The 14,295-nt window shown below is 29.0% G+C and overlaps 2 protein-coding genes across 6 annotated transcripts in view; one reads left to right on the top strand and one right to left on the bottom strand.

Annotated features, from left to right (window-relative positions):
• LOC115888107 (spectrin beta chain) overlaps positions 1–5,928 on the bottom strand; it is a 100,297-nt gene extending 94,369 nt beyond the window's left edge. For all 5 annotated transcript variants that reach the window (XM_030907689.1, XM_030907684.1, XM_030907688.1 and 2 more), the window contains exon 1: positions 5,774–5,928. The gene's annotated coding sequence lies outside the window, so the exon portion shown is untranslated. The remainder of the gene's footprint in view (positions 1–5,773) is intronic.
• Positions 5,929–6,861: 933 nt separating this feature from the next.
• Positions 6,862–14,295, top strand: part of LOC115888144 (protein arginine N-methyltransferase 9-like) — a 32,296-nt gene continuing 24,862 nt past the window's right edge. The window contains exons 1-6 of the mRNA XM_030907740.1: positions 6,862–6,935; positions 6,997–7,345; positions 7,401–7,591; positions 7,654–7,868; positions 8,429–8,561; positions 8,624–8,856. Of these exons, the coding sequence (XP_030763600.1) occupies positions 6,999–7,345; positions 7,401–7,591; positions 7,654–7,868; positions 8,429–8,561; positions 8,624–8,856 (1,119 nt within the window). The 5' untranslated portion in view covers positions 6,862–6,935; positions 6,997–6,998. The remainder of the gene's footprint in view (positions 6,936–6,996; positions 7,346–7,400; positions 7,592–7,653; positions 7,869–8,428; positions 8,562–8,623; positions 8,857–14,295) is intronic.

The following is a 14,295-nucleotide window of genomic DNA, read 5'->3' as shown; positions in this document are numbered from 1 at the left end:
TGTTCCATTTGAAAAAATTGACGTATGTATGATTAAAAATACGATTTGTACATCTTTTAACCGGCCTAGACAAGACACGAAACCCATTAGACGATCAAAACTATTTTTCCAAGGCTCCTTGATTAAAACTTAATGTTTTTAACAACACCATGGTACCCTGGATTGAAAAAAGTTGACATAATATGATATGTCATTCTATTCAGTGTCATTTTATCGAATAAAGTAGCAATATACCGAAGGTGCCTTTAAAAATCAAAAGATATAATCATTTCGGTGAAACAGGAAGAGACCAAAAACAATTGAATACGTCAATAAATTCTAATTTATGTCATATACCTACTAACATACAAATCTGTTTTTATCTGAAAAATAAAAAATTATAGGGATGAGCCACTTTGAGACGACCCGGGTTATTAAAAAGTTTCATAATGTAATATCATTTTAAAATTCTTAGACCACTTCATAAGTTGAGCAGTTAAATACGTAGTCTATCTGTCAAACACGTCAAAAGAGAGAGAAAGAAAATTTGGTCCCACCACATCAAAAGAACCGACGGTTTCTGTCGCTACTCGGCGATCTACGTACTCTGGTTAGTAATTGAATTTTTAGGTTATTCGGAAAAATGTTAGTTAATGACTTTTGGCAGCAATAGGACGATATTTTCTGCCAGTTTTGACAATCATCCGTTGCTTGCTGTTTAACGAACTGCACCACCATTGAACAAGAATTTGCTAGTACCGAAAGTATCGAAAAAAAATGGAAATCCCGGTTCCTTAGAGGCATGGTACCGAAATTGCCGGTTCCGAAAAACAGCTCCAGTTCCGGAAACGCTATAACGTACTACAACCGTAGATAAAAGAAAATAATCTACTATTAAGATAGTTATGAAACTTAATAGTAAAATTTTGGGTCAAAGCGCCCCTCCGTGTTTTTAGTGGAGACTACGTTTAACCCAGCGCCTTCGCCTTTTCTGCTGTAAATGTTTTTATGTTTATATTTGAATTCAAAGGATTTATTTTTAAAGTTACACTGATATATTAGTATATCAGAGTAACTTTAATAAAACATAAGAATATATATATATATTTTACAATTTATTTGTTTATTTATTTTACAGAGTTTCATGTAAATGATCGTAAGTCGACTGGCTGTCTAATGAATAGACCGAGATTTATAGATTTTAAAGCGAACGAAAAAAAATCAAACAACGAATACATACCATATATTTAAAATTTAGATAGATAGAAAATTAAAAAACAAACGTGTATTTGCAAACGCAGGCCCAAATTCAATAAAAATCAAAATTTTTCCTGGGAAAATCAGGCTTTTTTCACTGAAAAGGTATTTTTTAATTTATCAGCAGTCATTGTCAAGTTGACAATATACAGGGTGTTTTCGAATTAGTCTAAAAAAATTATGGTGTGATTCCTCATGTGTTCTTAAAACAATTTTTATATAACCATTGGGTCTAAAGTACTTCCTTTCTGATCTACAGGGTGTTAAAAATTTAAAAAAAAATCGATTTTTTTGCTTAACATAAATGGTACACCACTGCTTTTTTAAAGAAAATATATTTTTTTCTTGACTGGCCATCCTTTTTCAACAAAATTGATCTTTCGAGTTTTTCTTGTTCATCAAACGGTTATCGAGGAAAAAATAAATATACTTATTAAGAGCCCGCCTTAATTCGTTTTCTAACGATTTTTTATTTTTTAGATTAATTAGGAAACACCCTGTATATGCATACCAAATAAACTAGTAACCTTTAAAAATTATTTTTCCTACCACTAGCGACATACCGTGTTTTTAGTGTGTACTAAATTACTTTATCAAAATTTCACCATATAAGTTTCCAGGCAATGACTATAACCATGAATCGCCCTATACAGGGTGAGTTTTAAATAAGTACAAATATGTTTAGGGTTAGTATATTTTGACCCTAGAAATATAAGGATTTTTCTGCGCAATTTTTTTTAAAAAAGTTTGTTTTTTTTTTAGTTTACAGTTAAAAAACATAATTTCTTGATAATATGGTAACTAGGGTTCAGAACCGAAAATTCCCGATTCTTTTGAGATATCAAAAAACTGGGATTCGAAGTTATTAATTCCCGATTCTTTTGGTACCTTCGGGACTAAGTAACAATAACTAAGAAATTATTCTTTTATTGCGTGAAAAGTAGTGATGCTATTTCTTACTGTTCTTGCTTCTTTTCTCTTTTGAAATTTCTGTAATGTTTATTAGCAATTATTGAAGTTTAAATATGTTATTTTATTACTTAGTACAATGTGTTGTTCAATGTATTTGTTATCCAATGAAAATCACCTAACCAATATATTACTGCAAAACAAACACATTAATGTTAAAATTAAACTTGTTTTAAATATAAAAAAAAAGTTGTAGAAAATCTTTGAAATAGATACCTAATAATATAAAAATATGTCATTATTATTATATATTTTTTCCGCATTTCTTCCCATCAGAAGAATTTCAGATACAGAAGAATTGTTACATACACGAAATGTAAAAATATTCTGTTTTCAAGCAAATTTTTACTCGATGATCAATTTTTTTTTATTTTATTTTATTGTGAACTCATAATAAATACAAAATACATCTCTGTGAAACTATGGCGAGTGCCACGACTATACTGTGCCTAGTTATAGACCACGACTATACAGCTACGTCAGTGGTCACGGGACGCGAGAACAGGGTCATATAAAGTGGCAGAAAAAGAACCAAGGATTTGACAAGGAGTAAAGCTACTAGTTTCCTTATACTATGGTATTAGTGTACAGAAATTTATCAGCGGTTTGCCCCTCGTATATTTCTTAATTTTTATCTTACTGATTCAAAATATTTTCAAATAAATGTATCACAAATAATCATATTTATTTATAATTTTAATTTATTTTCGCCTTCCCCAGATTAATATATTAAATCTGTCCATGTTCCAATATGAGAAGACAGCCAAGGCTGTCTCTACTTTAAATCATTCCAAAAATGGCAAATAAGAATCGTGCTAATGGCTATAGCAATTTAATTGTTACGCAATGCTGCTTTTCTGCTATTTATACGTGATAAATGATACGACAAACGTACATTATTATTTATTTTATATGTATAAAATGTACTAGAAATGAAATCCTTGAAGAGTCACAATTCATAATCGTAACTACAAAATTACAGTAGCTAGCGAAACGCGGTTTTCAATTTAAGATTAGGAATAATATTTGCAACAAAATTTGTAATAATATTAAAATCAGTCAAAGTCGCAGTTTTTGAGATATTCCGTGTTTCCGTAGTTCGTTTTTGAGAAAATCCGTGTGGAGAACTCCAAACTGTCGCGTCCGACCAAAATTTTAGTATGGGTGGCTATACGTGCGTCCCGGCGCTAATTTTTTTTCATATTTTGAAGTAAACATTTTTGTCACTACAATAATTTTAATCACTCTAAAATAAAGACAATGGAAGTCCGAAACTCTTCTAGTTTTAAAATAAACTACTTTGAACAGTACTACAACTTGACAGACAAGGATTTTGTCGTGTGATGACTATATTAGAGGTGCAGTACATGTTATTTATATGTTGTTTGTTATGTTTCTGTGAGTAATCATTTACTGACTTTCAATAAGTGATATCAACTTTATCTATATAATATCAAGAAAAAAAAAATATATAAAACTTACTTTTCTATACAGAAAATTAAAAGCTTATATTCAGTTAAACAGGTCTCATCGATATAAAAATTAAAATTTTATTCCCATGAATCAACCTTATTAGCTTTAATTTAATCCAGCGACCGATGATGTAATCTCCGTGATATAATATCTACATAATAAACAATGCACACTGTAAACCAGTAAAAACCTATAGAGTAGCCCCAAAAAGTACAAAACTAAAATATTGTAAAAAATGTCTATACCTAAAATATTGTATTATACCGAGTGCGTCTCAAAAGTGGCTCACCCCTATAACTTTTTCACATAAAAAAACGAGATGTGGTATGTTAGTACACGACATAAAATTAGGATTGACTGACGTATTCAATTGTTTTTGGTCACTTCCTGTTTCACCGGAAATGACTACAACTTTTGATTTTTAAATGGCACTCCCAGAATTTTTTTACTTTATTCGATAGAAAATGACACTTTGAATAGAATCGCATATCATATGTCAACTTTTGACATTTTTTCATATGGTTTTTTTGAAATAGTAGCATGAGGTTCATAACGATAATTTGACTTGAAGTTCCAAGTGTGTGGTACCAAATTATTCATAAAAAAGTGCTTTTTCCAAATATGCTAATGAGCCACCCTCGTTCCATTTGAAAAAATTGAGATATGATTAAAAATACGATTTGGACCTCTTTTAACTGGCCAGGATAAGACACGAAAAATATTAGACGATCAAATCTATTTTTCCAAGGCTCCTTGAATAAAAATTAGTGTTTTCAACACAGCCATGGCACTCTAGATTGACATTGAAAATACAATTTTTGTTAAAGTGAAAATGTCAAAGTTGACATATGATATGTCATTCTAATCAGAGTGTCATTTTTTATCGAGTAAGGTAAGAAAATACCGAGGGTGCCATTTAAAAATCAAAAGTTGTAGTCATTTCCGGTGAAACAGGAAGTGACTGAAAACAAGTAAATACGTCAATCAATCCTAATTTATGTCATATACTAACATTCCAAATCTCGATTTTTTATCTGAAAAAATAAAAAAGTTATAGGGGTGAGCCACTTTCGAGACGCACCCGGTATATGATTCAGAACTATGGAATCCATTCCATAATGAAGACACTTGTAGATCGAGATTATAACTAATTAATGAACTTTATACGGTGTGTTTTTTAATCTATGGCACGAAAAATCGCGTACCATAATGTAGTACCTTCCGATAATTAACCTGATTAGATAAAAATTAATATTTGAACAATTAAATCAGAAAATAAGTGACAATGATATTTGATAAGCAAACAACTAGACTATAATTAACAGAGTTTGTTTTAACAGCTAAGAATATAACAATAATTAACGCCATTTAGCCGCATAGTTTCCATTATTTGCACTATTTATATTAAGCAATAAGCAACTGTTTCCAAAAAGATGTTAAATGCTTCAAGGACAAGCGCTATACGAAAAAATAAAAATGATTCACATACTGAAAAGACCAAAATAATGTTATTAATCTATTGCTTAATTTCTAAATTGGCCTTTTGAACTATTTTACTCCTTAATATAGATGACTATTATATTTATAGAATTAAATAAACATACGTAAAGCGGTTCCGAACTCAAAAAAGTCCTGGAAGATCAGAAATTTTCAGAATTTTGACCACTGTGTTACGATTATAAAAATGGACATGACTGTCTAGTAGGCGTTTGTAAAAACATACCAATTAATAATAAACAAGAACGTGTATTTTTTTCTGTAATATTCTGGTTAAACGAAGTTGCTCCATTTTTCGTCAGGGTTCAGTGACATTAAAGGGCCACAAAAACCATCACTTGTTTTAAAGCACTTGTCAAACGAAACAAAAAAATTCCTTGGCAATCTTTCGTCGATTTTCTAAATTAACCAACCATACTTTTCATTTATAATTCACAAAGATAGTGTAATTAATCCAACTGATTTGACCGGGTGCTAATAAACTGAAATTTGAATCGGATACACCGTATTTTGTAATCGAGCGGCAACACCTATAAGCGGCCATTTTTGTGGTAAAAAATCGGTCACTTTAAATAAATACGATTAAGTGTGGACTTACTTTGGGTAATAGATCCTCGCAATTTCTCTTCTGGCACACTCGTTTTAACAGAAATGTTAAAAATGTCCTTTAAAGCACTTAAAAACGTCCAAATTCAGCTAACCAACACTGCAAACGCCCTGCATGACAGCTAACATCGAGTACTACTGGGATTGCGCAAGCGCAAACGCAATAATCTTCTTTCATCCTCGACCATGGATCATGAATTCCATTAGAGTAGCACAGCATTTAATTAAAAAATAAGGATAAAAATGGCCTCTTAAGTTTATTAAAAATAAAAATCAAATCATTAATTCATAAGTTTCAATTTTCTGATCAATTTATTGTGAATCCAAATTAATTGGGTGACTTTTACAATTGTTAAGGTGCCGTAAATAAAATGTTTTGGAGGATTAAAAACAAAATCCCAAAATATAAGGTTAATTTTTCAAAATAGCAATTTTTTGCTAAAAAAAATGAAATATATTAATCCAGTACATAAACGTATGTATCTGCTCTTATTTTTTGGCGTAAAATGCAGTAAAAAATGTTTAAAAGCTGTAAAAATTCAACCGTAACATCAAAAATCGTACAAATTGAAAAATTATTAATAAATCAGGAAAAGACCCTTTTTTCCCCTTTATTTAAAAACCTACATTTACGATTGTTTTACCTAAACTTTGGTTTACACCCAAAAAAAGTTATCAAGAAGTTCAAATACATAATAAAAAAATCAAATACATAATACAAAATAAATTAAAAATAATGTTTACAAATATAAGTACCTACTAAAAACTTTGGAGATTCCATAACAGAGTCTTTAAATTTATTTTGAACTGACAGAATGAGTACTAGACGTGGACGTAAAGTTTTTTTAAAGTTTTTAAAAGTTCATATATGCAGCGAAAAAAAAACGTTTTTTTTTAAGTTGAGTTTTTCGCCCATCTCTAAAATTAACTGTCAACTCATTAGCGTCCCATAAATTTATTTTACCGAAATACTAAAAACTAGAAACACAAAAGAAACTCCATTTAAACGCCTATTAAATGTCTATAAACGTACGTCTGTGATGGGGCGGCAAAACTTTTTGACATTTGCAGACGCTGTTTCTGACATTTCGAAAATGTTTTAACCTAGTTTTTTTTTAAATGTCCATTACGAAAGTTATTTAAAGTGATTTAAAGTTAGTAGAAGTGGTTTAAACATTCAAATAAGTAGTTAAAAAATTTTTTTTTACCCCACAGTAATGTTGGGGTCATCTGAACCTCGTGTTCCCAGAATTCTATCGCAAATTGCGCTGAAGCCCAACAAAATGAACAGTACCTTTTATTTAAACAAAGCCAAAGATTGTTTTAAAAATAATAATTATCCTGACGCGTACGAGAATTTTGTAAACTACTTCGATAGTTTAGATGATCCTTCCACAAGTACTCCAGCGGTCCAGTTGGGGTTTACCAAACTTGTATGCCGTATAGGAATTGTTCTGGAAGAAGCCAATGACACCGAAGAACTGCTTAAAGTTTATTTGCAGGCACTGAACTTCTTTCCAAATAATTATATAATTTTAAACAATTTGGGTGGATATTTATTTAAGTAAGATTATTTACTAAGTTCTATTTCCAAACTACTTTTATGTTGTTTTAAATAGGATGGGTGAAATTGACATTGCAAGGCGATATCTGGACTTAGCAGTGAGTTGCAGTAACAATTATTTACCGGCAGAAAAGAATCTCATGCATTGCAAATGGCATCAAATTCCCAGGTGGCATTTCAAAATGTTGAACGATAAATCCCGCAATCTCGCTTATTATAAAGCTATAAATAATATTATCAATCAAGGTAATAGCCATCATACTTAAACCAGGATATTTGTATGATAAGGTATTATTGTTTTGTTTTAGGATATACTAATGTTGTTGATATTGGCGCTGGTTGTGGATTATTATCATTAATTGCATCGCAAAATTCTGAGGTTAATGTCACAGCTATTGAGGAAAATAAATTGCTTGCCAAGATGTGTGAAAGCATTATGAAGGAAAATGACAGGAATAACGTGAAGATACTGAATTACAATTCGACAAAATTGAATGAACCTCCAGTAACCTGCAATTTTTTGGTAGAATGTCTTATATTAAACTTTATAATAATATAATATCTTATCCTTGGACTATAGAAACAGATATAAATATACACTTCTGCAACTCTTAATTGAGACTAGTCAGGAAAGAACAAAATATAGAAAATAGAAAAGAAAAATAAAAAGTATAGTTTTTCTGAAGTCAGTTGATATAGATAGGGACTCTTAATTTTGGCACTGTCTTTGTCGGCGTCTGCTGGATAAAGGTCTTAAGAGTCTCATTACTTCCAGTTGACTGATAATCTTTTTATCTAACTATCTATCTAATAAATTATTGACACAAAATATATGTGGCTAGACCATGTAAGATTTTGTTCTAAACCTTAAGACCCAGAAATTTTTCTATGCTAGCATTTCTTATTGTTTGCCATTTAACTGCTACATAGAGGCTGTAGTCCAAACTAACATTTTTTGGAAGAAATCAGAAAATTTATAGAAACCTTGTTACGTTTATCAATCATTTGAAAATCGTTTGCAGACCCAACCATACCAGTAAAACACTTTTAACACTCATATAAGCAATTTAAAAATTGTTACAGGTTACTGAAATTTTCGATGTGGCCATATTTGGTGAAAGAATGCTTGAAAGTCTTGTACACGCTCACCAAGTACTAATAACAGAAACAAATAATTTTAAAATTGTACCTTGTGGTGCCAGATTATACGCTTCAGGTAAAAATCTATTTTTTTCCTAAGAAAGAATACGATTTAAACTTACTAAAACATTATTTTAGCTATAAATTACAAAAGTCCTCAAGCTTTTCGAGTGGTCAGTCAGATACAGGAACTCAATTTAAAAGATATGTGTATAAGACAGATCGATGCGGAACCGTACGAAGCTGAAGATTTGTCTGTTAAAGATTTTGAGTACCTTTCAGAGCCAGTAAAAGTGTTTGATGTGGATTTTTATGACAAACTGGAACTGAATGATATGTTGAACAATGTAGAATATTCTAAAATTATTGAGGTAAGTGATAAATTTGTCATTTTAATATCAAAGTAATTTATTTTATTTAACAAAGAAGTAAGTTGGTACAATTGGAACGCATAGCAGAAAATTAATATATTTAAAATTTGAGTGCCAAGTGATTACTTCAAAATATTGTAAAAAACTGTATAAACTAAAAAAAAATCTAATCCAGTTATTTTATTAAAAAACAATTACGGTATGTGTTAATACAAAACAAGCAAGGGTGTATTTTAAACAAAAACAACACCACATACCAAAAAAAGATATAAAAAAGATTTCCTACTTTCAAGCCGTGTCTCAAGCTCAAAAAACTTCCTGCCTTTATTCTTACATTTATCAATATAACCCTTGTTTATATATTAATAGTTAGTCAATGTGCCTGTATAAGTCGATGCTGCCAACTGGTGGCAGAAATTAAAACGTAAAAAGGGGCGGAGACTATTGAATTTGGCAAAGAAGTAGGGACTAGGAATTCCTCGAATTTAATTCTCGGTAAAGAATAAAATATCTTATCTGATTCCAACCGAATTTATACCTCAAAGCGTTATTTACATTTTTTATTTTTGGACATGGATTTATATTTATTTTGATTTTCATAGCCACTTGTTGGATACTAAAGTATTATATTAGGTATATAAATATTTTATTTTTAGATGGATAATTAAAGAATATAATATGAAACTATACCTACCTACGTCTGTAACTTTGTAAAAAGTGTGGCGGATTTAACATAATGTTTTTTTTAAATGTAACATCCTATTTTATTTTAGATTCTGCGTAAAATTCTATTACTTTTTTTACGTATATTTCTTGTATAATGGTGTAACCTAAAACTAGTTTTATAATATTTCAATTTGTTGATGAAGAAAAAATATTAGATATTTATATGTAGATATTTAAGGTAGAGCTACAGGGTGTTCAATATATATTTTTGAAATTCGACTACGTATTTAAAATAGAAAAATATCTGCAGATTCTTTCAATGACGCAGCCTATACTGAGTGTTTTTTCAAAAGCGGTTCACCTCCTATAACTTTTTTATTTTTTCAGATAAAATTAAATTCGGGGTTTACCAAACTCGGAATGTTAGTAGGTATATGACATAAATCGAGATTGATTCGTATTCCGTTAGTTTCGGTCACTTCCTGTTTCACCGGAAATGTATACGAGTACAACATTTGATTTTTAAATGGTACCCTCGGTATTTTTTATACTTTATTTGATAGAAAATGACATTCTGAATAGAATGACATATATCATATGTCAACTTTTGACATTTTCAATTAAAAAAAATAGCATTTTAAAATTCAATCTAGTGTCATGGCTGTGTTAAAACCATTAATTTTTAATCAAGGAGCTTCGGAAAAATTGATTTGATCGTCTAATATTTTTTGTGTCTTTTCCTTTTTGGTACCTGGTAAATAGGTAATTTGGTACCACACACTTCGTATATCGAGTCAAACTGTCGTTACCTTTACGACCGGTTACATGTTGTTTTTTATCATGGCACTCTAGATTGTAATTTAAAATACAATTTTTTAAGTAAATATGTCAAAAGTTGACATTAAATTATTCTATTCACAATGCCATATTCTGTCAAATAAAGTAAAAAAATACCGACGGTACCATTTAAAAACCAAGTTGTAGTCATTTCCGGTGAAACAAGAAATAACCGAAACTAATTGAATACGTCAATCAAGCCACTTTTGAAAAACACCCGGTATATTATAATTTTTTCTGATAGATTTTACATAATTCTTCAATTTCTATTAATAATGTCATATAACTATATAAATTACTTTAATGCTTAATAATAAATAATTTTTGTTTTGTCATGGCAAAACTTGTTATACCTAGTGTAAATGAAGTAAAAGAAGGATAAAAATTGAAAAATTCAGAACAGATTGCAAGCTGTATAGAGTATAGATGTACTTAATATACTTTCTTAACAAATGTTGAAAGGTTTTGTAAAATCACTAGAAAAAATAATAATATATAGGATCAGCCAAAAAAAACTGTTTGAACACAGTGTAGCATCTAACTCCAAGTATTTTTACATATATCTTTTTCTTCACCTCTGTAAAACACTCCTACCAAATTTGTGTAGCCCAACTTCGGAAACAACTGACAATTATGTAACATAGGAATAATTTTTTTTGCAAATACTAACGTTATTTATAAAAAAAAGTTATAGAATTTTAGGCAGAATCGAAAATAAAATAAAGGTTATAAATAAGAGTTTTGCATTAAAAAACATGTTACATTATATCCGCCACATTTTTTGAAAGCACCCATTATACTCAAAAATAATATTTGAACTGTGTCTCTTAAGATTCTCTATACCCTTTTTTGTGAATTCCCAAAACAAACGAGATAATTAACTTTATTTATTTCCTGATATCTCATTTTATAATATTTCGAAAGAATCAATCAGGTATCTTATTTTTAAATTATTAGAAATAAATTGGATTTAAAGGATAAGGGATATATGTAAGTGTATACCATACGATAAAAAAAACGGCATCAGAGGTGGCTTGGAAATGAATATCGATGTCATATATTTGTACGTAAACAAATAGACGCCGTTTTTTTTCGCTCATACCGTATAAGAAAACAAATTTAATAAAACAAACGCATTTATTAATATATGTATATAGATTTACATGGTATGACAAATTCGCATTATAATCTCTGAAGGTCCTACCATGGTCCCACCAATGGTTGGTTAAAGTGGCGAGTACGACCACTTAGCAGTCACACCTATAATAATTTAATAAAATATGAATATAATAAACAAACTTATTTCTTTTAGATTTTTTAAAAGCGAGTTATATGTGTTAAGTAGTTTTTGATTATTTTAGACTAATTTTTTTAGACATATGATTATTTTAGACCAAATTGTCTGCCCACTCAAACGTCTTTCAAAATTATAATGTAGGAAATTCTTAATATGTTTTAATTGGGAATACTTTTAGAAGTTTCATTTTCACCAAACAAAACTACGTATGTATAATAAATTGCAGTATAATGAACTATAATGCATGATATATACTGGTGGCGTCAAAACTAGATGTTGGGTTTTTCTCGATTATTTCAAAGAGAACTCCACATTTTATGACATAAACGTAGTTTTTTCCAACTTTGTTTTGAAAAATAATTTTTAAATCCAAATAATCGATATTTATACAGTAATGTCCTCTTTTGGAATACATAATTATTTTCAGCTGCAGCGATAAAATAAATAATATTTACTGATACGCTAAGTAAAAAAATAATTAGGAAATTATTTTAGACATCTAATTCTTAATTTTTGTCGCTGATAAATATGTAGATACATCACTTTTAACGACAAACCACTAATAAAAATTGCGAAAAACAAATCATGTTTATTCTCAAAGAGACAATTATTGAGAACAATCCAATAACTATTAATCTGGGATATAGATCTTAACAAAACAAAAGTTGGATAAAAGATTTGTTGATTTATGATATAAAATACAGTGTTCCATTTGAAATAGCAAAGAAAAATATAATATATAGTTTTGACTCATCCTGTATATAATACAAAAAAAATAATATAAAGAAAATTTAATCATATAAATAATTTAGGAATTTAGCATATTTTTATATAATTATATGAAGAGAACATTACCTTAAATTAGTTCCAGTAAAAAACTTCCATATTACTTATTTTTAACTTAGAAAGGGCTTTAAATATATATTTTATTATATAAACAATAAAATTCAATCCAAAAAGGGTCAAAATATATTCTTTGGTCAAAATGAACTCTATACGACTACGACATTATGGTATTTTTTGGAATGACAATTTAATAACAAATCCACCAAGCAAAAATACAAAATATAGCCTTTCTTTTCACAAACTCATAACCTTTGCTCATAACTAATAACTTTAAAAGTAAATATATATTTGAATCATCCTGTATATCTATAAAAATACCTCCCTGTCAAATTTACGCTACTTTTGCAAGCATATTTTACAAAAAATATGATTTGAGTGAAAATATAAAATAGGAAATCTGATATGAAGCTTTATCTAAACACAGGGTTGACTGTAGATAAAAAATATTTTACGTTATCAAGTTATTAAGAAAAATTCTCGGAAAAATTATAAAATACACAATATATCTGACAATTCCAAAAAAGCAAAGTGAGAAATGAAACAATTTATAGCATAAAATCAGTATTTTTTTAAACTTTTAAGCAAACTGGGCATTATCGTTTAATCTATCTATCAATCTATCAAATGTTTATTATTAAACTTATCTCAGACTCTATAACATTTTTCCCAAGAGTGATTTAAAACAAATTTATATGAATTTAGAAATAAATATGAACAGTATTTACTTACCTGTAAAACAGATGCTTTTTGCTTAATTAAATATGTTGGAAAATATTATCCAGTAGGTACAAATACACAACACTTAAACACAACAAAATAAACTAATAAAATAATAGTTTCTAATCCAAATTTCACAAATACTGTTTATGTTTCTTCGCGAGGGACGAAAAAACTGAATTTTTTAATTACTCAGATATGCATTAAGGTATATTTAACTCAAAAGCTTATAAATAATTATTTTAAGACATAACCTAAAACGAAACGAAACTGTAGTCGAGAAAGATAAACAAAACTGCTGAATTTAGAAACGAATATGCGAGTTTTTTTCCTTTTTTCGTCACAGTTTCATATCTATCTTGAATAGAAGATTATTTTCTTTTTATCTATGCGCATAGCAGAAAATTAATATATTTAAAAATTTGAGTGACAAGTGATTACTTCAAAAATATTGTAAAAAAACTGTATAAACTAAAAAAAATCTAATCGCAAATTTATTTTAATAAGTAGCCCAATAGATGTGACCTCGCGCCCTTCCATTTTTGAACGATGGGCGGGTTTAACGGATTCCCCTCAAAGAAAATCGTAGGGGAATACAAAAATGCAAAACGGGCAAGGCGCCATCTAGAAGATAGGATTTTACTAAGCCCTCATTGTATATCTATTTATACATAATCAAGGATATAACTTAGGTAAAAATAAAAAAAAATAATATTGCAAAGGAATAAATAAAACAACATAAATAAAACAAAATATTTTATCAATAATAATACTTACTGACTTTTTTACCTTAAAAGTTGGTTAATTAACTTTAATTTTAATTTTTGTAAACTAGTATCTTTTGACATTATCTCTCTGCAGTACTAAAATTTATTATTTACTTATCTATATATTTATATTCACAGTTTTTGGTATCATATACGAGATGGTATACAAACTTTATTTGTGGCTAATACAACTATCTGGCCATAATCTCTGGCAAACTGTCTCTGAACAGTCTCTAAGCACCGAATATTAACTGTAAACTATGGTCAACACTTAATTTTCCCTCGAATTTTGCTCCATTTAATTTTAAA

The sequence above is a fragment of the Sitophilus oryzae genome, unplaced genomic scaffold (assembly GCF_002938485.1).
Source record: "Sitophilus oryzae breed Bouriz unplaced genomic scaffold, Soryzae_2.0 scaffold_684_pilon_pilon, whole genome shotgun sequence".
NCBI lineage: Eukaryota > Metazoa > Arthropoda > Insecta > Coleoptera > Curculionidae > Sitophilus > Sitophilus oryzae.
Note: the sequence above shows the minus strand (reverse complement) of the source record. Positions and strands in the feature narration are given on the sequence as shown.